Below are 24,767 nucleotides of genomic sequence, written 5' to 3'. Positions count from 1 at the left end.
TGATTAGATTCTGCTCACTAGGCTTGAATCTTTTGTACTAAATGGAATTTCAGTACCAAAGGTTTGAGCTGACAAATTTTAGCAATGAGAGACTTCATAATCTAGAATTATAGCACTTTGCTGAAGGTAAAGTTGAATCCTGGAAAAAGTGGCAAAGGCCAAGGGAGGGGGCAGTGCCATTTTCTCCACTTTGTCGGACACCAAGGGAGCAGACTCACTGAATTGGGCTCTGCTGACCATTCCATTCTATCGGTTTCAGCAGAGCTGAACTTGTATTCTTCTTAATTACTTAAGAAGCTGAATAAAGTCGTAATATGTCTGAAGAGCATTAACAACGCCCACATTTCCATACCCAGCAAGTTTAGCAGAATGGTAATTGGGTCAGTGCACTGGTAGAAGATGCTTACTTGAAAGGACAGCTAACCTTCAGAACTTCCTCATCTGAAGATTTTGCTGCGCTGACAGCCATTATGATGGCTGCTGGATGTCAATGGACCGTGTGGTCATTAATAGCCCTGGAAGGTCATGGACTTCATAAAAATAGCAGGAAAGCAGCAGGGTTGATGCTATCTCCTGGAATCCTCCTTGCAATCCTAGGCCTGTTTGGTATGTGGGATGAGAGCCATAACTCCTAGGAATAAGGTGATAATCCTTTCCTCAGTGGAGTCAGGATAGACTGATAGTTCAAATTCTATCTCAGACACTGCCTAGCTGTGTGACCCTGGGCAAAACACTTCTTGCCTGCCTCAGTTTCCTCATCTGTAAAATGGGGATGATGATAATCATAGCATCTGCTTCCCAAGTTTCCTTATCTGTAAAACGGAGCAGCTAGTATATGGAAGGACACCAAGTCAATGAATGCTGTGACTGTTGATTGAAGGAAACAGGGATGTTTCATGTGGAGAACAGAAGATTCAGGGGGGCATGATAACTATCTTTAAGTATTTGAAGGGCTATGGTGTGGAAGGATGAGGCGTGTTCCATTTGGCCCCAAAGTGCAGAGCTCTAGTAGCTGTGGGAATGAGAGAGAATTGCAACTAGGCAGACTTAAGCTTGCTGGCAAGAAGAAATTCCTTGGGGCAGCTAGGTGGCGCAGTGGATAGAGCTCTGGCCTTGGAGTCAGGAGGACCTGAGTTTCAAATCCGGCCTCAGACGCTTGACACTAGTTGTGTGGCCTCACCAAAAAGCAAAAAAAAAAAAGAAAAAAAGAAAAAAAAAAGAAATTCCCTTCAATGAGAACTGTCCAAAAGTGGGATAAGCTTCCTCCAGAGGTGGTCTTGATGGGCTCCTTTTCATCAGAGGTCAACAGCAATTAGTAAGCTCCAATCGGTCCTTCATTGAGCCACTCAAGTGATTTTCCTAAAGAGCAGGTCCGACCATGTTAACCCACCCCACTCCACCCCCAGCAGATTCCAGTGGCTCCCTATTACCTTCAGGAGCAAATACAAAATTCTTTGTTTGAGATTCAAAGCCCTTCATAACCTAGCTCCCCTTACCTTTCCAGTCTTCTTATACCTCATTCCCCAGCATGTACTCTTCAATCCAGTGTCACTGGCCCTCCTGGCTATTCCAGGAACAAGATGCTCCTCCTCTTGGCTCCGGGCATTCTCTCTGGCTGTCCCCATGCCTGGAATGATTTCCCTCCTCTGCTCTGACTACTGACCTCCCTGTTTTCCTTTAAGTCCCAACTAAACTTCCTACAGGAAGTCTTTCCCAACCCCTCTTAATTCCTTCTGTTAATTATTTCCTATTTATACATGTATAGTTTGCTTTGTATATATTTGTTTTCATGTTGTCTCTCCTATCAGATTGTAAGCTCCTTGAGGGCAGGGGCTATCTTTTGCTTCTTTTTGTATCCCTAGTGCTTAGCACACTACCTGGCACACAGTAGGTGCTTAATAAATGTTTATTAATTGATTACTATATACTGAGCACTGGGGATAGGGATAAGGATGTGAACTGGCCCTATGATTTCATTTATTTAAGATGCTCCCTTTATCAAGGCAAGTGGATAGCCTATATCACTAAGAGGTTAAGTGACTTACCTAGGGTCACCCCACCAGGATGGGTCAGAGGCAGGATCTGAACCAAGTCTTCCTCATTCTGAGGCCAGCACTCTGTGAACCATGACTCACGGAATATGAAGATAAGTATTATGGAGTCCCTGCCCTCAAGAAAGCTTATACTCTATAAGAGGAGATAACACAAACAGCATGTACAAAGTAAATAAAAAGGTGATTTTGGGGAAGGGGCATGAGCAGCTGGGGGTGGATGAGACCTGAATGAGCCTCATGTAGGAGGGGGTATGGATAAACCCTTTGTTGGCCATGTTATGATGGGAATGGTTTTTCGGGTATCAGTCGGATTAAAGTGGTCTCTTCCAATCCAGAAATTCTGTAATTAAAAAAGGCATTTGTATTCCATGTTATGGAATTGATTTAATGAGCAATTCCACTAATTGACTTAAATTATAGTGTAAAAATAGTTACTTGATATTTGGCTTTAAAATACTCCAGTGGGTCTCTCATCTCACCCACATGGACATTTTCTCTTACAAGAAGATTGAAGACCACCAGTGCCTTCAGATTCTGTGCGGCTCTCCCCATCATCCTATCCAGTCACCCCAGGAGATTCAGTCAATGTCCTGGGAGCCTTCTTCCAATTCCCTTGACGTTGCTTGGATACCAGCAAAGTATGTGAACTGTCCATCAGTTTATCCCTCCTCAAAAGAATAGGGAAAAATAAACACATTTTTTAAACCAATAAAAGGAAATTGAATTCCAATCAATGGGAAATAGTGCTAGATTTGGAGACAGAGAAAGGATCTTGGTTCAAAAAATTTCAGCCCTTCCATTAGCTACAAGTCACTTAACTTTTGAGGGCCTTATTTTCTTCATCTGTAAAAACAAGTTGGTCTTTCTATCTCTAAATTGGTTACCCTATAATCCAATAATGGTCCTAGAGAACAGATAATGGAATATAAATCCCCCTCTTGGCAGAGACCACCAGGGCAGAATGTTGTATACAGTTTCAGACACAATGACTATATTAGGTATTTTTGCTTCACTTTTCATTTCTTACAAAGGAGGGTTCAATTTCATGAAGGAAAAGGAGAGTATTCCCAGAAATGACTGTTATGTTAAAAACAAAAGACATAAGTAAAACATATTAAAATAAATTAAAACATATAAAATCTTTTCAATTGGATTTAAAAGATTAAACTTCTACTTTTTGTTGTTAAAACAAACTCATGTAAAGTTTTACCATGTGAGATATCAAAATTCCGAGGACTCACCATCCTGTAGGGTGTATTGAGATTCATTTCCAGCTTATTTTCTTTCCAATAAAGAAAGTGCTTGGCACTAACGTCAGTCCTTGAGTGTTGAAGAGCTGGCTGTGACGCGGACACCAAGCAATCATCCCTTCATAATGCCACAGAATCAATCACACAAACTCAATTAAATTTCAGGGGTGTGAATGAGCCATTGCAGAATTGTATGTTGGTTGATGAGGGTGTAAGAAAATCACTCACGTCAAACTATCGGGTGGAATTTTCTCAAGCACCTGGATTCATCAGAGAGCATTGAAATGAGAAACTAGGGTTTGGTAGCAGTCACTTCCTCTGTGGATGCCAGAAATCATGTTTTCATTCTCTGGATCAATTCACTCTAAATTGAGAAATCATTTGAGAATTGAAAAAGCAGGAAAATTCATTCCCTCCCACCCAGATTGAATAAACAGGAAGGGGAAGGTGGTACCAGCTGCAGAACGGACAATCCCCTCCTTCTTATTGACCTCTGACTCAGTCTAATTTATTGCTGCTTAAGCAGCCCCTAACAACTTGAATTTATAACTAAAAGTAATTAAGTGTTTGCAAATTCATGGGCTTGTTTTGTTAAAGTAATTGTTTGGAGAAAAGTATATAAAATGCTTACTTCTTTTTTTCTCAGTGGGTTGGGTTGTTGTTTTTTTTTTATACTTCGATTGAAATATCCAGTAGCCATGTCAGAAATAGTTCTTAATAGCTGTGATTGACCCTTTGGACATTGGCTCACCTCCCAATGGCTTTGAAACAGACTTTTGAAATTCTTGTTGGTACAGAACCCAACAACCATCCTGTTACCTAATGTAGTTCAAAGGTAATCAGACCTTATGTTAAAATGCACAGTAGTGTGCCTTCCAAAAATAAAAGCTACATCTCTCACTTACCTGTGAAAAGTATGCATTAAATTCGGATCGACCAGTTATTTTTTTTTTTGTAGAAAAGAATGATTAAATTGAGTTTTTTTTGAGACTTGAAACTTTAATCTAATGTATCAGCCCATTCAGTACCAAATTATTCTCATTCTTTTCCTCTTAGAGTAGATGGAGTTCAGTTAGAAATGGTCCAGGGACAAGTTGCTTTCTGATTATTGCTCTTTTAGATTTAATGTTTTCTGGATTATTGCCCAGGTGGTTAAAATGATTGCTTTGTGTAATTGAATAAAAGGAGTGAGATGTAAGCTCATCTTCAGCCAGCTCACTAAAAGCATGCTCAGGACAGCTCTAGCCACAAAAAGGATGAAGGGGATGGATGAGCGTGTATTTTATCCTATTCTCACGCAGTCTAGAGCTGTTCCAGCAGGTGTCTGTATTTTGAGAGCCCTTCCTTTCACATAATTTGGTGCCTCTGAGTTTTCAATACTGGGACACCTATTAGAGAAGTGGTTCCTCAATTATTATTATTTTTTGCAAAGCAATCAGGGTTAAGTGACTTGCCCAGGGTCATACAGCTAATAAGTGTTCAGTGTCTGAGGCAGGATTTGAACTCAGGCCTCTTGACTCCAGGGCCCGTGCTCTATCAAAAGCTCTGCCTGGGTGCCCCAGTTCCTAAATTTTTGCTGGTCAATGCTATGTCTGGGTGACAGTGGGCAAAAGCTCTGCTTGTGATAACGCTCAGGCTCGCAGACAGCTGAATTTTTGAGAGCTTGGGTATATTTGGGAGTTTGTGTTCATAGGATGGGCCTTGTTTTGATATTTTTTGAAGGATGTTTAACTTTAAGCATATGACTCTGGCTTCTCCATTGTGCCTTTCTAGATAGGAGGGTCCAAGGATCCTCCAAGGGTCTATGGATAGGCTTCAGGAGGTCTGTGAACTCAGATGGGAAAACAGACTCTATTTTTACTAACCTTTGATGGAAATTTAGAATTGGAAATGGAGCAGAATGGGGAAATTGGAAATCCGAATATGGATGTAGGCCACAAAAATGATTCTGAGGAGGGGCTGTAGGCTTCACCCCTTCAAAGGGATGTGGGACCCACAGACCAAGTTCAGAACACCTCCTATCCACGTAGTTAATAGATGCCAGATTTTTGCAGCCTGAGATATGATCTAGGGCAATATCAAAAACCTTCCCTGATCAATAAGTTGGGGCTGCAGCAGAGTGAGCCTTCCATAATTTATTATTGTTCTCTGGGCCTGTAACTCATCAGGGTAGGAACCATTATCCAGGGCAAAGAAGCTCCTTCCATCAATACAGGTAGGCATCTGTTCTTCACCTTCTAGTCTCAAAGAGCTGAACTGAGAGGTTAAGCAATTTGCCCAGGATCACATAGACACTATGGGACAGAAGCGAAACATGAACCCAGGTCTTCAACTAGATGGCTAATGGCTTAGAGCACTGGACTTGGACACAGGAACACCTGAGATTGAATTCTGCCTTAGATACTTACTAGCTATGTTACTCTGGGCAAGTCACTTAACTTTTCTGTGCCTCAGTTTCTTCCTTTGCAAAATGGGGATAATAATAGTACCTAACTTCTGGGGTTGGGTTTTTTTTTGTTTGCTTGTTTTAGGCAGTTGGGGTTAAGAGACTTGCCCAGGGTCACACAGCTAGTAAGTGTCAAGTGTTTGGTCTGAGGTCGGATTTGAACTCAGGTCCTCCTGACTTCAGGGCCAGTGCTCTTCCACTGCACCACCCAGCTGCCCCTGTGGTTGTTTTGAGGATCAAATAACATAATATTTGTAAAGTGATTTGCAAACCTTAAAGCACTATATAAATGCTGTTATCATTATTATTACTTTAAAACCTGCCATCTATCTACTGTTATGCTACCTTTATTATTATATTTTCATTATTATTATAGTTAGGGATTATTAAATGCTTTCAGCATCACATGCTATTACTAACATATGTTGATGCTATAATTAATATTAATATATAACATATACTATAAACTGTAATAATAGTTTACATGATTATAGTGCTTTAAGATTCGTAAAGCACCCTACATGTCTCATTTAGTATTTTCTAGGAGAATGGTATCTTCAGCCTCAGAGATAAAGAAACTCAGAGCTTATGGAATCCCAGGGCTGGAAGGGCCAGCCAGTGTTAGCCATACTTGGACAGGAATTCCCTCACATGCAGAATATCCCTGACAAGTGGCCGTTCAGTCTCTACTTGGAAATCTCCAGTGCGGGGGAACCCACCGCCTCCCAAGGCATCCCATTCCACACTGGGACAGCTCTCACAGTGAGGAAGCTTTGCCTTACCTCAAGCCTAAATATGTCTTTTTGCAGCTTTCACTCATTCCTTTGATGTCGATTGGGAAGAAGCAGAACATACCTTCTGCTTTCCAGTCTTCCTTTGCCTTACTAGCCTGGGATCTGGTGACACTGGCTGCCATTGTTCTTCCTGGAATATGACATTTCATCTCCTGCCGAGGCTCGGTTTCCCCTGCTGTCCCTCATGCCTGCAACCCTCTCCATCTTTACCTCTGCCTCCTGGCTTCTTTGAATCTTGGCTAAAGTCTCATCCTCTGCAGAAAGCCCTCCCCAGTCTTACTTCGTGATGGTGGCTTCCCTCCGACGAGATCATTCCCAATTTATCCTGTCCATAGCTTGTCTGTATGTAGTTGCTTGTGTATTGTCATTAGATTGTGAGGGCAGGGACTTTCTTTCCCCTTTCTTTGTATGAACACAATGCTTAGCACACAGTAGGTGCCTAATAAATGCTAGTTGTCTGACTGATTAATAACCTTTCAAATATTTAATAATAATAATGATAATGACAATAGTCTTAGCTCTTCCCTAGTTCCCCCAACTGATCCTTCTATGGCATGAGCTGGATGGAGGCCCTTTGTCTGACCTAGCTCTTTGAGTCAGCCCCACTTAAAATCAGTTGTTTGCCTCCTGTTCTTTTGGTCCAGACATGTGACTCTATTTCATTGGTTTAAGGAACTTCCATATGAGGAAAACTCCCTCTCCTGAAGCAGTTTGGACCCCTCTCTGCATTTTAGCCTTAGAGGTCGGTTAAGGCACTAAGAACTGGAGTTCCTTGCCCAGGGTCACACAATCTGTAGGTGCTGGAGGCAGGACTTGTCTGAGGCAAGGCTAACTTTGCCACACTGTGGCTTTAGTTACCCACTGCTCTGAATAATCCTCATCCCACTTCACAAATTTAAAATACTCCCTTCTCAAAAGAAGCAGAGACAATTAAAACAAAAAAAGCATTGATCATTTATGAAAATTGTTCCTTCCTTCCCTCGTTCTTTCTTGCTTTCTTTTCTTCCTTTTCTTTCCTCCCTCCTTCCCTCTCTCTTTCCTTCTTTCCTCATTTCTTCCTCTCCTTTTCTTTCTCTTTTTTCCCCCTTTTCTTTCTTTCCTTCCTTCTGTCTTTCTTTCTTCCTCCCTCCCTCCTTCCCTCTTTTTTCCTTCCTTCCTTTCTCTTTCTGTCCTCCTTCCTTCTCTCTTTCTTCCCTCCCTTTCTCCTTCCTTTCTTTTTTTCTTCCCTTTCTTCTTCCTTCTCTCTTTCTTCCTTCTTTCTCTCCCTTTTTCCTTGTTTCTTTCCTTCCTTCCTTTTTTCCTTTTTCCTTTCTTCCTTCAGTGCAGTGGCTACCCACAATCTTGGTCCCATAACTGACTGGTGTGGGAGCTTTGGTCTGCTCCATATTTGACCTAGTTTGCCCTTCCTTCGGCAATCTGGGGTCCCTCTCCTGGGGCACTCACCACATTACTGCCAAACTCCACGCGGATGCCTGATAGCCATGGCCCACTGGAGTTCAGAACTCAGGTGACCCACCAGCCTCAGCCTCCCATTAGCTGGGACTGCAGGAGGTGGCAGCATAACCAGCCTCACTACAATGTTCCCTTACGTATCTTCAGACCGGCCACCAGGAGGTAGCTGCTTCACCATCAGCCTTGGAGCTGTGACTGGTCATTGAATCAATCAGGATTCTTAAGTCTTTCCAAGTTCTTTATAGCACTGTAATCCTTTTATTAATTGTGGTTCCACTCTCCTCCTCAGCAGTCATTTCCAAGATTACTTTAAGCTTAATAAAAGTAATCTCTTACTAGTTGTGTGACCCTAGACAAGTGACTTAACCCCAATTGCCTCACCAAAAAGCAAAAAAACCCAAACAAACAAAAAGACAAAAAAGTAACCTCTTATCCATAAAACATTATACCACATCATGCCGTGTTTAGCACCAATAGTTTCTTGACTCTTTAGCACAATACAGCTATCCAGAGCATTCCCCAAACACTCAAATTATGTTCCTTTTTCTTGATAAAACAAAACACTCTCTTGATAAAACAACAACAACAACATCATTTTCTCTCTGACTTCCATGCTTTTGCCTCTTTTTTCCATCCTTCCTTCCTTTCTCTTTCCTTCATCCTTCTGTGGCCCCATCCTGTGATTCAACCTTATCTTTGCCTCTGGAATCCCCAGCTCCTTTCAATGGTCAGCTTGAGTTTCATCCTACAAGACGCCTCTTCGATCTTCCCAGTTGTTAACGCTCATTAGTGCCCTCATCCCCCCAAATTACTTTGTATTTATTTTATATCAACTTATTTGTGTACTGATTGCCTCCTCTAGTAGAATGTAAGCTCTCTGAGGGCAGGGACTGGTTTTTTTTTAACCTACCACAGCATCTGGCACATAGCGAACACTTAATAAATGATCCTAGAATTGAGTACTGACTCTAAATCACCATAAGAAAACCCCAAAGGTAGAATAGAAAAAAAGTTAAACAAAATGAAACCGAGCACGTGTATAGTAAAAGCACAGTGGTCATTCTTCTTGCTGACATATGTGGGTTTTTTACCCCTTCTTTCAATGTTCATATCACAATTTGTTTTCTTCCCTTCTCTCCAAAAGATGAAAAATCAATTTGTTTTTTTCCTTTTTCTTTTACCCAGAAATGAAAAGCTGGGTTCAGTGGGGATCGGCCCAGTTCATTTCAAAAGGCAGCTGCCTAATGAGGCCTGACAGTTGACATGACTGAAGGACAGCTCTTTGGTCCGGAAGAGGTGCTGCCCTCTGCATCCTATTTTTTGTCTCATTATTAGGAGAGTTAATTCCCTTCATAAACCTCCCTCCCCCTCGTGAGGCCTAAAATAATAATAAACAATAATAGCTAACATTTATATAGCTCTCACTGTGTGCCAGGCACTGTGCTAAGCACTTTACAATTATTACCTCAGTTTATAATAATAACAATAGCTAGCACTTATATAGTGTTTACTATATTCCAGACACTGTGCTAAATGCCTTACAATTATTATCTCAATTGATAATAATTTGTTGTCTAGTCATTTCAGTCATGTCTGTGGCTTTAAATTATCTGGTGCATTTTATATTCTACCCCACCCCACCCAACTCCACCCCTCAGAATCAATCACCTCAATAAGCATTTCTGCACTGTATTAAGTAGGCCCCAAGGATAAAAATACCCAACTCCTTGAAAGCAGGTACTGTTTTGGTTTTCTTTTTAGGTCTCCAGAGCTTAGCCCAGTACTTGGCGCATAGTAAGCACTTAATAATTCATGTTAGATTGGATACTGGGGCCTTAGTGGACTTATTTCATGTAATAGAGAGTATCTACACTACACTATTGATACCAAGAGGCACCAATGCTCAATGGTTAGAGTCAGTCTTGGCCCCAGGAAGACCCGAGTTCACGTCTTGCTTTTGATATCCTGGGCAAGTTACTTAACCTCTGAGTACCCTGGGCAACTCTATAAGACTACAAGTTATAATCAGTCAATAAACTACTATAAAATACGATGTGCCAGACACTGTGCTAAGTGCTGGGGATACAAAAAGAGGCAAAAGACAGTCCCTGCCTTCAAGGAGTTCACAGTCTAATGAGGGAGACAAAAAAAGGCAAATATATACAAATAAGATTTGTTCAGAATGATTAGGAAATAATTAACAGAGGGAAAGCACAAGAATTGAGGGTCTGGGGAAGGCTTCCTGTAGAAGATGGGATTTTAGCTGGGACTTAAAATAAGCCAGGGATATCAGTGGTCAGAGTGGAGCAGGGAGAACACTCCCGGCATAGGGAAGAGTGAGAGAAAATGCCTGGAGGGGAGAAATGGAGGGTCCTGTTTGTGGAACAGCCAGGAGCCCAATGTCACTGGATTAAGGAATACATGGTGGGGAGTAAAGTACAAGAAGACTGGGAAGGTAGGAAGGGCCAAGGTTATGAAGGACTCTGAATGCCAAGAAAAGGATTTGTATTTGATCCTGGAGGCAATAGTAAGCCACTAAGTTCATTGAGTAAGGGGGATGGGGTGGGGTGACATGATTAGAACTGCTGTTTAGGAAAATCACTGCGGAGACTGAAAGAGGATGGTTTAGAGTGGGGAGAAACTTGAGGCAGACAGACCCACCATCAGGCTATCTCAATAATTCAGGCATGAGGTAATGATGGTCTACCAGTGTGGTGGCAATGTCTGAGAGAAGCCAGATGCTAGGAAATGAAATAGACTAGAGATGCTGGAAGGTGAAACAGACTAGAGATGCTGGAAGGTGAAACAGACTAGAGATGCTTCAGTGGTGAAACAGACCAGAGATGCCACAGAGGTAAAATAGACAGGAGATGCCACAAAGGTAAAATAGACTACAAGATGCTGGGAGGTGAAATATACAAAAGATGCTTCAGAGGTGAAATAAACAAGAGATGATTCAGAGGTGAAATAGACAAGAGATTCTGCGGAGGTGAAATTGATAGGCCTTGGCAACAGTTTGGATATGGAGTGAGGGGTTTGCCAGAGAGGGAGGAATCCAGGAGGACTCTCAGTTTGGGAGCCTGAAGGACTGGGAGGATGGTGTTACCTTCTACTGTAATAGGGGAAGGTGGGAGGGGGGAGGGTTTAGGGGGAAAGATAATGAGTTCTGTTTTGGACATTTTGAGGTTATGATGTCACCAGATATTCAGTTAGAGATAAGTTCTTTGATGTACGCCCACTACTAGGCATAAACCCCAAGGATGTCAAAGACTGGTAGATAGGTGCCACATAGACCAAAGCATTCATAACTAGTCTTTCAAGAGTAGCAATAAAATAAAATAAAAAGAAACCTATTTGGTCCTCATGGATTGGGAACTGGGATAGCTGAACTGTGATAGATATTCATGTAACAGAATATTTTTGTCAGCATTAAGAAACAATGACAATAAGAAATTCAGAGACACTTAGGAAGGCCTACCTGGTACAGAGTAAAGAAAAACAAAATACGGGCTAATTACAAGAGTACAAATGAAAATCACACCAAGAACCCCAAACTCAGAGTAACTGTAGTGGCTAGTTTTGGTCTAGTTAGACAGAAGAATAAACATGATTTCCTCTTCCCAGGAGACGTGAGAGGCACAAAATACTGCATTTGCCATGAGACATGGCCACTAGGTTAGATGGTTATGCTTCACTATTCTTACCCATTAGACTCTGAGCTCCTTGAAGGTAGGGACTGTTTTTGCCTTTCTTTGTATACCCAGCACTTATTACAGTGCCTGGCATACAGCAGGTGCTTAAGAAATGTGGGTTGACTTGACCTCCCCTTTTAAGGGTGGATTCAAGGTAGGGGAGGTGTATATTGGCAAATAACCGGTTCCAAAAATTTAAAAAGTAAACAATAAAACTTTCTGTTTTTTTAAAAAAAGCTCTCTAAAGAAAATTTGTCACACAGGAGTTAAAAAAAAAAAAGAATGATGTGCCTCTAGGTCAGAGGTTCTTAACCTGGGATAAATTTCAGGGTGTTTGTGAACCTGGATAGAAAAAAAATCTTTAATCTCTAACTGAAATTTAGCATTCCTCCAATTATTTAAAATCATTATTCTGAGAAGGGGTCCATAGGCTTCATCTGATTCCCAAAAAGGGGATTCCATGACCCTAAGGAGAATTAAAAACCTCTTCCCTAGACCAAGGATCAGGGTCCTATGCACCAGTTTCAAGAAGGAGCTGATTGGACTCCCTGGCAGCCACTGGAATGACAGCAAGGCCTATGTTGTTGTTCAGTCGTTTCAGACATGTCTGACTCTTAGTGACCCTGTCTGGGCTTTTCTTGGCAAAGATACTGGAGTGGTTTGCCATTTCCTTCTCCAGCTCATTTTACAGAGGAGGAAATTGAGGCAAATGGTGAAGTGATTTGCCCAGGGTCACACAGCTAGTAAGTATCTGAGGCCAGATTTGAACTCAGGGAGATGAGTCTTCCTGACTCCAGGCCTGGCACTCTATTCACTTGGCCACCCAATTGCAAGGCCTGTGGTCCTATCTTTCCGCCCAGAGCCAAAGATGTTAGGACCTTTGCAATAGGTGAGCTTTAAAAAAACAAAACTGTTGTGTGCTTCCAGGTAAGCTGATGGAGTTCTGCTCCTGGGGATGATCAGCAAAAAAGAAAACAGCCCTAACGTTCTCTTTAAGGCAGCCTCATCCTGTGGAAGTCAGGTTTTCTCCAGCTAGACCTGGGCTCCAGGCCAGGAATGAGGGTGAAATGGAATCGGTTCTACAAATGCTGGGAACAGGAGGAAGGACAGAGGTGATCTACAGAACTGAGGGCCTTCACAAGGGCAAATTCAGGAAAGCCATTAACTGTCTGTATTCTCTGACTCTTCCATCCTACTACGGAGCAGCCAGCCCAGAAGGGTCAAAAACAGAAAGCCCCCATGTATACCAAAAAAAAAATTTCTAATGGCACTTTTGGTGGCAACAAAAAAGTAGAAACAAAGGGGGTGCCCATCAATTGGAGAAAGGTGAAATGAACAAATCGTGGTACGTGAAGGAAATGGGATATTACTGTGGAACAGGAAATGTGTAGGAAGAATGGATAGAAACATGGGAAGACTTGTATCAACTGATGCAGAGAGAAGCAAACAGAATAAAATGATATTTTTTATTTTCACTAATCTCTAAGTGAAATTTAGTACTTTCTTAAATTATTTAAAAGCTTTACTCTCAGAAGAGGTTCACAGGCTTCACTTGACTGCCAGAGGAGGAGATAGGGTGGGGCTCTCCAGAAAATGTTCAGGACCCTTGCTCAAGTTCAAGGCTCACAGTCCTTTGGACCAGGTAGAAGACGTTTCAGATTGAATTCCTAGGAAGCTGCTGTATATCGGGAGTACAATGCTAGAAGACAAAACCTAAATAATTGTAATAGCTGATCTTGGCCCTGAAGAATCAATTATTATTTTTCCTTTTTTAAAAATTGATTTATTTTTAGTTTTCAACATTCACCTCCACAAGAATCAATGATTAAATATATATTAAGCTCCTAGTATGTGCCAGGGGTAGCTAGATGGCTCAGTGCATAAAGTGCGGGTCCTGGAGTCAGGACTACCGAGTTTAAATCCAGCCTCAGACATTTACTAGCTGTATGACCCGGGGCAAGTCACTTAACCCCATTTGCATGTTTCCTCATCTGTAAAATGAACAGGAGAAGAAAATGGCAAACCATGCTAGATCTTTGCCAAGAAGACCCTATGGACAATACTGGTGTGCTATGGTTCATGGGGTCATGAAGAGTCGGACCCAATTGAACAACCACAAATGTGCCAGACTCTGTGCAAAGCCCTGGGGACACAAAAAGAGGCAAAACACATTTCCTGCCCTCAAGGAGCTCACAATTTAATGGGAAAAAGCATCTCCCTATTTTCAGTAGGGGTGGGGCACTATGGGTATAAAATACTACATACATGGTGAGAAATGGGTCCAGTGTTGGTTGGTTTTAAGAATTTATTTAGTCATAAGAGAAGGCTCATTTGAGGAGGGAGTGACCATGTATGAATGTGACATAAAAATAAAAAGGCTTCAAAAAAAATTATTTTAAAAAGTTCAATAAGCTTGGCCCTGAAGAGACGGCAAATCCACACCTCTCTTCCTTGAAGGGAATGGGGAAGGAATACGGGTGTGGATTGCTGCCTTGGAGGTCAGCCTCTGCTGGCATGTTAGTTATAATGGAGGGCTCAAAAACTGGGTGCATGCGTGTGTGTGTGTGTGTGTGTGTGTGTGTGTGTGTGTGTGTGTGTGTGTGACCTCCCTTTCCTTCAGTGCAATGGGAGCTGTACCCCTAATGCAATGCTGCTCTTATGCTTTCTCCAACGCTAAAGAAATCTGAGCCTTCTGTCAGCAGCAGTGTTCTCTTTCTCTCTAAGGGTGCTTTACAGAAACAAACATACCAGCAACCCGGAATCTGCTCCATGGAAAGGCCTGATGGCGCCAAAGACCCGAGCAAGCCCAAATCCATCATTGGTGTTCCCTACCATCAAGACAGTCAGCGCTGTATTACACGGAAACATGCTGGAGAGCCACTGAGCTCCCCTACTGGTATCAGAAGACGTGTGGTAACACAGCCAATTTCATGACATGTAATCTTTTATTATACGTATACACACGTGTTACATATAGTACAGCGGCAGCTATACAGCATGCACATACATGCACTACATATAGCACAGTGGTGGCTATGTCATGTACATATACATGCATTATACATAGTTTGGCAGTGGCTAGGCACTGGACTTGGAGTAAGACCTGAATTCAAATTCTGCCTCACACGCTTCTTAATTCTCTGCCCATAGTCAAATCATTTCACAAGGGCCTTAGTTTTCTCATCTATGAAACGGAGCTAACATTAGCACCTGCCTCACAGGGTGGACGCGAGAATCAAATGGAATAATGTATGCAGAGCTTTCTTACTGTATTTGTTTTTGGCCTGTATCTAATTTCAGTGGTGGAGAGAACTCCCAGTGAGAAAATTCCCTCTCCCAACAAAGATCACCACCTTCTCCGCCTGGGGCACTCAGGGGCTAAGTATCTTGTCCAGGGTCACACTGCCAGGGAGTGTCGGAGGTGAGATTTGAACCCAGGTCGTCCTGACATCCATGGCCAGCTGCCTCTCTGGATTAGGTACTAGGAGTGAAATACCCAGCCCCTTTCACCTCCAGCTATTCCCGGTCTGCAGACTGTTACTTTGTCTTTTCTTTTTTTTTTTTAAAGGCAATTGGGGTTAAGTGACTTGCCTAGGGTCACACAGCTAGTAAGTGTCAAGTATTTGGTCTGAGGCCGGATTTGAACCCAGGTCCTCCTGACTTCAGGGCCGGTGCTCTATCCACTGTGCCACCTAGCTGCCCCCTGAAAACCTGTTACTTTGAAAAAGAAAAGCCTCCCCTCCCCAACCTTCCCAACTGAGCATGTTCTACATGCCATCCCCCATCAGGCTTTTCTGTGATGGCCACAGGGGGAGGGCATTGATGGAGACTGAGAAATAGCCCCCTCTTCTAGAATTCTTTCTGAACAAGGCAGGAGCCCACAGTTACAGTTTGCATGGTAATGTTCTGGTCTCTGTAGCCCAAAGATTCTAAAAAGGACCAGAGCCTCTGTTGCTCAGGATGTTATTCCCATGATGGCTTTTCCCAATGGGGTCTGAGCTTCTTGGCCCATCTGCCCAGCTCCCTGCCCCCCATCATCGAGAGGCCCTAAGACAGGGGGTGGAGGGCTGGACAGGGAGAGCAGCCAGAGTCCGAGTTCCTGCTGACGTCCTCGAGGAAGATCCAGACTTGCAGCAACTGCTGGCCAGGACGTGAGGCGGGGAAGTGGGGCTCACTTGGCCCGCTTAAGGCTCACGGGCTCTTCGGTCAGAGAATTCTTCCTGGCTGAGATACCGCGGAGTGCGGTGAGGCTCTGGACCTGCTGCAGACGCAGGGTGAGCTGCTGCTGACAGGCTCTCTGGACCGCTTCAGCCGTCTCAGGGTCCCAGCTTAACGCTCGGGCCAGAGCCTCCGGGTGCTCCTTGGTCACCAACTACAGCAAGAAGGGGTGCAGTCAGTGTTTTCGCCCCTTCCCCCTCACTGCCTTCCCACTGGCTCAGCTGTTCCAAATGTCTGCCCTAAAGATCCCTGACTTGGGAAAGGAAGGGAATAGAACACCTACTATGTGTCGGGAGCTTTGCTGATTTACATTACTGATGGGCTTTCAAACGCTTCACGGACATTATCTCTTCAAATGAGCCTCACTGACAACCCTGGGAGGTGGTGGTGGTTTTGGGGATGGGGAGCACAAACCCTACTGTGGAAAAGAGTCAGAAGACCTGTTTTCAAATCCTGGCTTTGGGCAAATCACTGGACTCAGTTTTCTCCTCTGGAAAATGGACACGATGGCCTCCAACATCCCTCATGGGTCTAAAGCTATGATCTTACACTCTTAAGAAAGTGACTTGTCCACATAGTCAGGGCTTAATACATGTTTGATGACTGACCAATTGTTTTGCAATGGAGGTAACCGAGTTTTTAGCCACAGTCACATATAGCTGGTGTGCATCAGAGGCATGTCTGAAGCCAGGCATCTCTGACTCCATAGTTAGCCCTTCAGGTGATCTGGGGGCATTACTATGCACTTCTTTACAGATGAGGAAACTGAGGCTGGGAGAAGGACTTGCCCAGGGTCACAGAGCCTGTAAGGGTCAGGAACGAGGCTCAAACTAAGGCCATCCAGACACCAAATGGGGCAGCTGATTCCCCAGGCTCTGGCTGCCCCTTCCTTAGCTATACAGAAGGATGCTCGCCTGCCCAGGGCTCACTTCTTACCATGCCCAGCAGAAAAAGACTGAGCTCTGTCACAGGGGAAACACCCACCCTGCGGCCTTTCCTTTCCATTCATCTATAATAGAGACACACAGCAGAGGAGGAACACTGCCCCAGGGTACATCTGGGGATGGGGACCAAAGAAGAATACCTCCTCGATTTAGGGACAGCTAGGGGGCACCACAGTGCAGGAAAACTCATCTTCCTGAGTTCAAATTCAGCCTCAGACAATACCAGCTGTGTGACCTTGGCCAAGTCACTTCACCTTGCTTGCCTCCGTTTCCTTATCTATAAAATGAGCTGGAGAAGGAAATGGCAGTGGGGAGAGGAGAGGGTGTCTCTCATCTCTGGGCCTTTGCACTAGGCTGGCCCCTGGTCTGGAATGCCCTCCCACCTCACTTCCACGTTAGAATCCTTCCGTTCCTTCAAAACTCTGCCTAAGTGCCACTTCGTACACGAAGCCCGACCTGATTTCCCACGGGCTGGTGTCCTCATTTCTCTTCACTCATCACACTTTTATTACGTGCCAACTTTGTGGCAGGAACTGAGCCATCTCATGTTTATACCTAAAGGGCAATAAGCTCCATGTTATCTCATCCATCCAATCTTTACAACAGCAACTCTCTAGACATTCTGATCCTCATTTTACGGATAAGGAAAACTAAGGTTTAGAGAGGTGACTTGCTCTAGGCCACAGAGCTAGTGTTTGAGATGGGATTCGAACCCAGGTCTTCCAGACTCCAAGCTCAGCCCTGTATTCACTATGGCTCTCCATAGAGAGAATCATCCTGGCAGCACCTGCCCCTGGGTTGTCCTAGGGCTCAAATGAGACAACAGAGAAAACATTTTGCAAAAATACAAGGCTTTATATAAAAGAAAGTTCTTACTATATCTCCTGCCATGCCTTAAAAAAATGAGCCCAGCCATTCCTAAGGACAACGCCCCACATTCTGCAGGGGCAAAGCCCAGAGCCCCCCAGGGCCCAGCAGGATGCCTTGAACAGATGCCTACCTCTAAATCCTGGCTGGACAAGCTCAGCTCTGGGGAGGACTTTTCCTTCAGCACCATTAGGACATGACCGGAGAGTGTGACGTAGCCAGCAACCCCTGTGTCCATTTCGTCCATCCCTTTATCCAAAGCAGTCTCAGGCTCTGCAAGGCAGCCACAAGACAGTGATTGGCAGCTGGCTCTAGTGAAGGCCCAGACCACGAAGGCCTATTGGTGTGCCTGGGCCAGGCAGGAGGTCCTCACCTCCTGCATTTGGGTGGTGGTGGTGACCACATGTGGGCCGTCCATTTGTTTCTTTCTGAGGGAAGGCCTCAGTCCACAGATGGATTCTTTTGGGGGCATGTGGGGAAAGGGAAACCCCAATTCTCTCCTTACCCGCCTGCTTTGACAGGATGCCACCCTCCTTCTCCAGGGCCTGGAGATAGAGCTGCAGCAGCTGCCGGGACTGACGGGCTTCTTCTCTGTGGTCTAGCACCTGCTGGAGTGTGTTCTGGAGGTCTCGGGTTCTCGAAGGGCTCTGGGAGAGCTCCTGGGCCAAGTCTGAGCTGGGAACATCAATAAGCACCTGGCACATGAGAACAGGAGGCAGAAATGAGGAGGCAGATAAGGCCACAGGAGGGTCTTATCAAATCAACTAAACTTCCCCGGCTTCAGTGAGTCATCTGAACCCTTTCCAGGAGCCAGCAAACTACCATGGGAAGCATGCTGGCTAGGTAAGAGATGGAGCAGAAGCTGTAGAACAAGCCAGAGATACAATGGAACGAATTTCTCTGAGTCTGATTGGGGGGAAAAAAGTTAATTATGCCAGTAAGATGCTAGGAAAGAGATGGAATGAGATGTGGAATAAGCCAGCTAATGTTTTCAGTCGTCTGACTCTCCATGACCCCATTTGGGGCTTTTTTGGCAAAGATCCTGGAGTGATTTGCCATTTCCTTCTCTGGCTCATTTTACAGATGAGGAAACTGAGGCAAACAGGGTGAAGTGACTTGCCCAGGGTCACACAGCTAGTAAGTGGCTGAGGTCAGATTTGAGCTCAGGGAGATGAGACTTTTTGATTCCAAGCCCAGGTTCATCCACTGTGCCACTTGGCTGCCCTCAAGCCAGCTATACAATGGATTTAATTTTTCTGTGCCAATTTTCCCTTAAAAAACAAAAAGGGTTGGCTACTAATGGTCAGTGGGAGGCAGTGTGGGAGAGTGGACAGGAGGCCAGCCCTGGAGGTGGGCAGGCCTGGGTCCAAAGTTTGCCTCTGACACAAACTAGGTGTGTGAGTGTGGACAAGTCAGGGCATCTCTGGAGCCCCAGGTGCCTCTCTGCTCCTTACATGTAATGAGCTGTTGATCTCAGCTGGCTGTCTTCATCACCTGAGGTAGTTTCCACACGGGGAGTTTCTTCCTCATACTCATACAAAAGATCATGGGTTTGGGACAAGAAAAGAAAAAAAACCACCCTAGCAGAGGGGACAGAAGCTTGTCCTTCAAGTCAGGAAGACCTGAGTTCTTGCTTCTGACACGTACTAGTCTGTGTCGGGAGAAGGAGTTGCCACACTGGGAGGTCCCCAAACTGACTTTGAGTCTAGACAAAAAAAAAATCCCAGAACAATAATAATGCAATTGTCCTCCATTAAAGCAGAAGACCAACCTGTATACACACAAATCCTGGATACACAGATACACAAACATAAACCAGAACAAGTCTTTGTGCTGAATCATCTTTGGGAGACTAAGAAACCTGTGAACAGATGTGGCAGCATTATTTGTCCAGAACAGTGACTTCATTGCTGGCGATGCTCTCTGCCGGGGCAGGGAGGGCCCAGGCTGCCACTCAAGAGTCTCAGAGGCACCACGGCCAGTTCTGTCAGTGCTACCCCCATCCCCCTCCCCACCACTTAAAATGACCCAGGCGGGAAGGAGTTACATCCCATTTTCAGAGATAAATCTAGTGCATTCAGCAGGGGAAATGTCGTTCTACCTAGGTTCTAAGTCTGCTGAAAGGGTAACTAGCTGAGGAGGAGAGTTTCAAAGTCCTACAGCTAAAAGCAAGCACAGAGGTATTCATTCATGGGACAAGCACCTACTGAGAGTCTAATAAGGTGCTAGGAAAAGCAAAGGGGCAGTGTGGATGGGAAGGGAAAGACTGGTGGGAGGCCTCTGGAAAAGGGAGGGGTCTGAAAGGCAGCACTTCTAAAGCATTGACCCAACCCAGCCCCTATAAAAAAAATGAACAACAGAGAAACAGCTGTGTTGGAGGCAGGAGCGTCTGATGTGACGGTGGGAGGCTCCTTACCTGAAGATCTTCTTCTGACAGGAGGATGATGCTGGACAGATCTCCTTTGAGCTGTCTGGCCAGGTTCTTCCACCTGCATCCCTCACTGCTGCTGTCTATTTCATCTTTTCCATCGAAGGATTCCTGAGAGACCCATGCTGTGCCCCCATCTAACCCACAAGAGGAGAAAAGGCCAGGCACTTGTCAGAACCACCCCAGGGGGCCTCAAACATGTGGTTGAGGGTGTGATAATCCCTCAGCTTGAGGCTGGAAGCTACAAAAGGGCAGACCTAGGCTTGACCTCAGGAAAACCTTCCTAGGGTGGGAGCTGTCCAAAAGCACATGGCTTCTGGAGAAGGGGCTGAGGGGGCTGGCTCTGCCTCACTGGGGAGCCCCATGTAGAGGCTGGAGGAGCGCTCAGTGGGGAAGTTGTATGGTATGAGTTGACAAGGGGGCCCCAGAAAGCCCCTCCAGCTCGGAACTTCTGGGATTCTTCCTTTTACGTCACAGGAATTCATGGGAAAACTAGCAAAGGGCTTAACTTCTCTTTTCTCCCTTGACTGAAACATGAAACAATTTTTAACTATTCTGACATACATTGAGGGTTAGGTTAGACTTTACCATTACCAAACGTTTCTAGTCACTAGATATTTGCTCCCCACCACTGCCCTACTAGAAACGCCTTCAGCCAGAAGGGACCTTAGGGACCAGCTATTCCACTTCCTTCATTTTACAGATGAGGAAACTGAGGCAGAAGGAACTAAAGTGACAGCATCCTAAATCTAGGGCTGGAAGGGGAAGAGGGGGGACCAGCTCAGTGCCCCTGATTTACTGCACATGTGATGCAGGCTCTGGAATCTATTCCTTAGTCATTATGAGAGGGCTGGAGAACATACAGAGGGTGGTGACCAGAAGGCAGCCACAGTGTTGCAGACGTAGACTTGGCTTTGGAATCTGCAGGGACAGGGTTCAAATCCTGCCTCTGACACTGACTAGCTGTGTAACCCTGGGAAAGCCCTCCCTGCATCCCCAGACCATTCTCTCTAAGCTACAGACAGGTGGCTCTCTGTTCTGGCCAATAGGAATTCTTACACCAACAAGTTCCTACCACCAAGCAGTGCTGACATAGAATAATAATGATAATGATAATGATGATAACTAATTCTTCAAGTTTGCAAAGTACTTTCCATCGAAGCTTCCTAACAACATTTCCTTCCTAAGGCTTGGTCAGCCCAGGACACCCAGGCCTCTGGGGCTGTGCAGGGGGAAGCCATGGCAGTGAAGGCTTCGCTCCAGGGGCTGTCTAAGGGGGCAGCCAGGACTCCTCACCTGTATCACTGTATTTCCACGTCTCATTGTGAGTGAGTGCTACGAACTTGGTGTTGTCAGGTAAACACAGGAAGTAATCTTCGTCATCCACAATGGTGCCATCCTCCGCCAGGACCAGAGTGATTGGCAGTAACGACTTGTCAATGGCCAGGATGTCACAAGCTGAGAGAGAAAGCAGGAGACAAGATGCCTTAAACACATACAGACCTACCAAAGAAATGAAGTTAATCCTACTCACTTCACTCCTAGATACCTACTCATGCTTTGGGGGCTCCCAAATGCCTCTGAGACAAACCAGCACTTTAAACCCTCAGTCTCCAGGCTGATCTCACATGACTACACTTTAAATTCTAATTTCCAGCCAAACTGGCCTATTTATTGTTGCCCAAACTCAGCATACATCCAATCTCCAACCTCCGCACATTTGCACAGGCCTTATTCTTGGAAAGCACAACTCTCTTCATGTCACCTTGGCTCCTTTCACGCACTCCCTCCCCAGGAAGCCTTTTCTTACCCCTTCCTTCTTCCTAGTGCAAATGATTGCACATACACTCATCCCCTAGGCAGACCTTAAGCTCTTGGACAATAATGACTGTTTCATTTTTGTCTTGGTATCCCCAGCACCTGGGATACAATTTTGGTTGTTCAGCTGTTTCAGTCTTCTTGATCCCATGTGGGGTTTTCTTGGCCAAGTCACTGGAGTGGTTTGCCATTTCCTTCTCCAGCTCATTTTACAGATGAGGAAATGGAGGCAAACAGGGTGAGGTGACCTGCTCAGGGTCATATGTCTTGTGTCTGAGGCTGGATTTGAACTCAGGTCTTCTTGACTCCAGGCTCAGTGAGTGGTCTATTCACTGTGCCACCCAGCTGCCCTGATATACAATAAGTGAGCTTAATAAATGCTTTTCTAAGTGCATTGGCTCTGCAGGTGGTAGTAACTGTCAACTAAAATGAAAAAGTTTTTTCTCTATAACATCCCGGTAAGGTGGTTAGTTTAAATACTGCTCTTCCAGGAGCAGCGAGGTGGGGCAATGGCTACAACACTGACCCTGAAGTCAGGAAGATCCGAGTTCAAATTTGACCTCAGACACTAGCTGTGTGACCCTGGGCAAAGCACTTTACCCTGACTGCCTCAAAAAAACCCAAACTACTACCATTCCCATTTCACAAATAAAGAAGCTGAAGATGGGACAGATTTGAGCACACTGCCCCGAAGCGGGAATTCCTTATATTGGAAGCACTGTTGCAAGGTAGCATTTCTGCTTGCAAAACCGTATAAAAAGTTTATGGTATGGGGGGTGGGGTGGTATTAGCAACTTTCACCTTTCTCACTGGGCAAGAGGCTGTCTCCAGGGAAACACCTATGATAAGAAATCCTGGATAAATAAAAATCATAGGAAACGCTCCCTCAAGTCTGTCCTTCCACATTCCAGGAAAGGCTCAGCAGAGGACAAGCTGGACGGGACACCGGGCTCTGGGTGCGGAGGCCTCTTCACACAAGCACCCAAGGCCTGCTGATGGAACTTAGGGAACCCTAATGCCAACCTGCAATTTAAACGTGACTAATGCGCGAAGCAAACTAGGGAGGCATACATGCATTTAGGAGCTCTGTCCTGCTTCCACAGGGTACCACGCTGACGTCCAAAAGGCCGGTAGGGGCCAGACAGAAGGTGGCCAGCAGGGTGATCTGTTAATGGTATGAGCTAAAAGAGGACTTGTCACAGGTGTGGAGGACTCAGAACTGGAAGGGGGCCCCTGAGATCATCTATTCCAAATTGACACTTAGGCAGTCACGGGGCACTGCGGTCAGGGCCAGGACTGGGTCCAGCCAGCCAGGTTCCAGGACTGCAAACCCGGCGCTGTTTCGGTTCCTAATCCCCCAGGACGCGACGTCTAGAGGAAGCTTAGGTGTCTAAGTCCTTCGGGGACAAAGCCAGGGACAGCCGCAGAGGCATCCTCCCGGGCTAAGCCCCAAAAGTGATACCATGTCCTTCTCACAGCCCTGCCCCACCCCACTCACCCCCACCCCTCCAACCCCAGGGCCCAAAGGCAGCCCTAAAGTTCTTAGCCTGATGCAGTGGAAGGAGGGCTAGACCCCAAGTGGGCAGGGGCCAGGGTGCCAGCCCTGCCCCTGTGCGAGCCACCTCTCCGAGACTCAGTTTCCCCTTCTGTGAAATGGGTCCAACCGAGGCCAGACCTCTCAAAGTCCCCATGCCCCCGCTGCCCCGACCCTCCTCCTCCAGGCCCCCCGGCGTGGGCACACCCCGCCTATCCCCGCTCGCACCCTTGCTCTTCAGCTCCTCCAGGCTGGAGGCCGCCGCGCCGTGATGCTTCCGGCTCCGGTTGCGCCGCACAAGGCAGGGCTTCAAGGCGCCCGTGGGCTCCTCCGAAAACTCCATCGCCGGCCGCAGGAAGCCACGGTCTGAGTCAGGGCTGGGTAGCAGCCGGTGTACGGGAAGCCAGGAGCTCGCCCTTGGGCACCACCCACGTGCGTAGGCTCGCGCCTGAGGCTTGCCGGGACTGGTAGTTTCAGGCTGCCTCGGGCCACGCACGTTTGCCCCGACGCATCTTGGGTCTTGTAGTCGCCCCGCCCAAGGGAGATTGCGGATTCCTTCCGAGTCATCTTAAAGGGATAGGAGCGCGGGTTCTGCAGGACTCTGGACCTTGCTCGCGGCGCTCTGAATTACTCAGTTTATTTATTATACGCTTTGAATTTATATAGTCTTCCTGTTTGCATACATGTCTTACAAAACATAGCTGTTTACAATTTGCACAGTACTGGATGCCTGTACACTTTTCAAGGTGACCCACAGAGTTAACTCCAGAAGTTTGTTTATATTTCTCCCTCACTGCATAAAAACGTCCACAGGTGGGTGCTTCTAGGTAAGGTGGGAAGAATCCTGGCTCTGGAGGGAGCCTGGACTTGGGTTCAAATTCCAACTCTGTTGATTTGGTCTCCCTGAGTGTCACTTTCCTTGTCTATAACTCATTTCAATTCAATCAACATTTATTAAGCATTGACTGTGTGCCAGGCACTGTGCTAAGCTCTGAGGATACAAAAAGAGGCAGAACACATAAAATGAGGCGGTGGGACTAGATGGTCTGTAGACCCCTCCTAAGCCAAGATCTGTGCTCCTGTGTGAGACAGAAGAGGTGACATGCCATAGCGCTCCTCCCTCATTCTTGTGAATGGTTCAGAGGAAATATGGATGGCCTTCTAGGCAAATTTGGGGGGCAAAGCTGGGAATAGCTAAAGGCCTGGAGTGACAGAATTAGGTTGTAAAAGATCTACCTAGTGTGAAATGACGAAATCCTGCGTTCAGGTT

General features: G+C 45.6%; 1 protein-coding gene across 1 annotated transcript; it reads right to left on the bottom strand.

Moving 5' to 3' along the window:
- Nucleotides 1-13,140: 13,140 nt before the first annotated feature.
- DFFA (DNA fragmentation factor subunit alpha) lies at nt 13,141-23,931 on the bottom strand. The gene is made up of 6 exons (XM_020974117.2): nt 23,726-23,931; nt 21,442-21,603; nt 20,134-20,282; nt 18,223-18,412; nt 17,851-17,990; nt 13,141-16,060 (listed from the first exon to the last, which is right to left on the bottom strand). Exons 1-6 carry the CDS (start codon nt 23,838-23,840, stop codon nt 15,860-15,862), a joined length of 957 nt encoding a protein of 318 aa, XP_020829776.1. The 5' UTR covers nt 23,841-23,931; the 3' UTR covers nt 13,141-15,859.
- Nucleotides 23,932-24,767: the final 836 nt, after the last annotated feature.

This window comes from Phascolarctos cinereus, unplaced genomic scaffold, assembly GCF_003287225.1.
Source record: "Phascolarctos cinereus isolate Bilbo 61053 unplaced genomic scaffold, phaCin_HiC Scaffold_726;HRSCAF=1367, whole genome shotgun sequence".
NCBI classification, from domain to species: domain Eukaryota; kingdom Metazoa; phylum Chordata; class Mammalia; order Diprotodontia; family Phascolarctidae; genus Phascolarctos; species Phascolarctos cinereus.
This window is presented reverse-complemented; position numbering and strand designations above follow the sequence as displayed.

What these genes read in the sequence shown, in the direction of transcription:
- DFFA (XM_020974117.2), bottom strand. Translation starts at nt 23,840, where the DNA reads ATGGAGTTTTCGGAGGAGCCCACGGGCGCCTTGAAGCCCTGCCTTGTG. An exon ending in GGAGGAGCTGAAGAGCAAGG is followed by an intron (nt 21,604 to 23,725) that starts GTGCGAGCGGGG and finishes TTTCTCTCTCAG; the next exon opens with CTTGTGACATCCTGGCCATT. An exon ending in GTGGAAATACAGTGATACAG is followed by an intron (nt 20,283 to 21,441) that starts GTGAGGAGTCCT and finishes CTTGTGGGTTAG; the next exon opens with ATGGGGGCACAGCATGGGTC.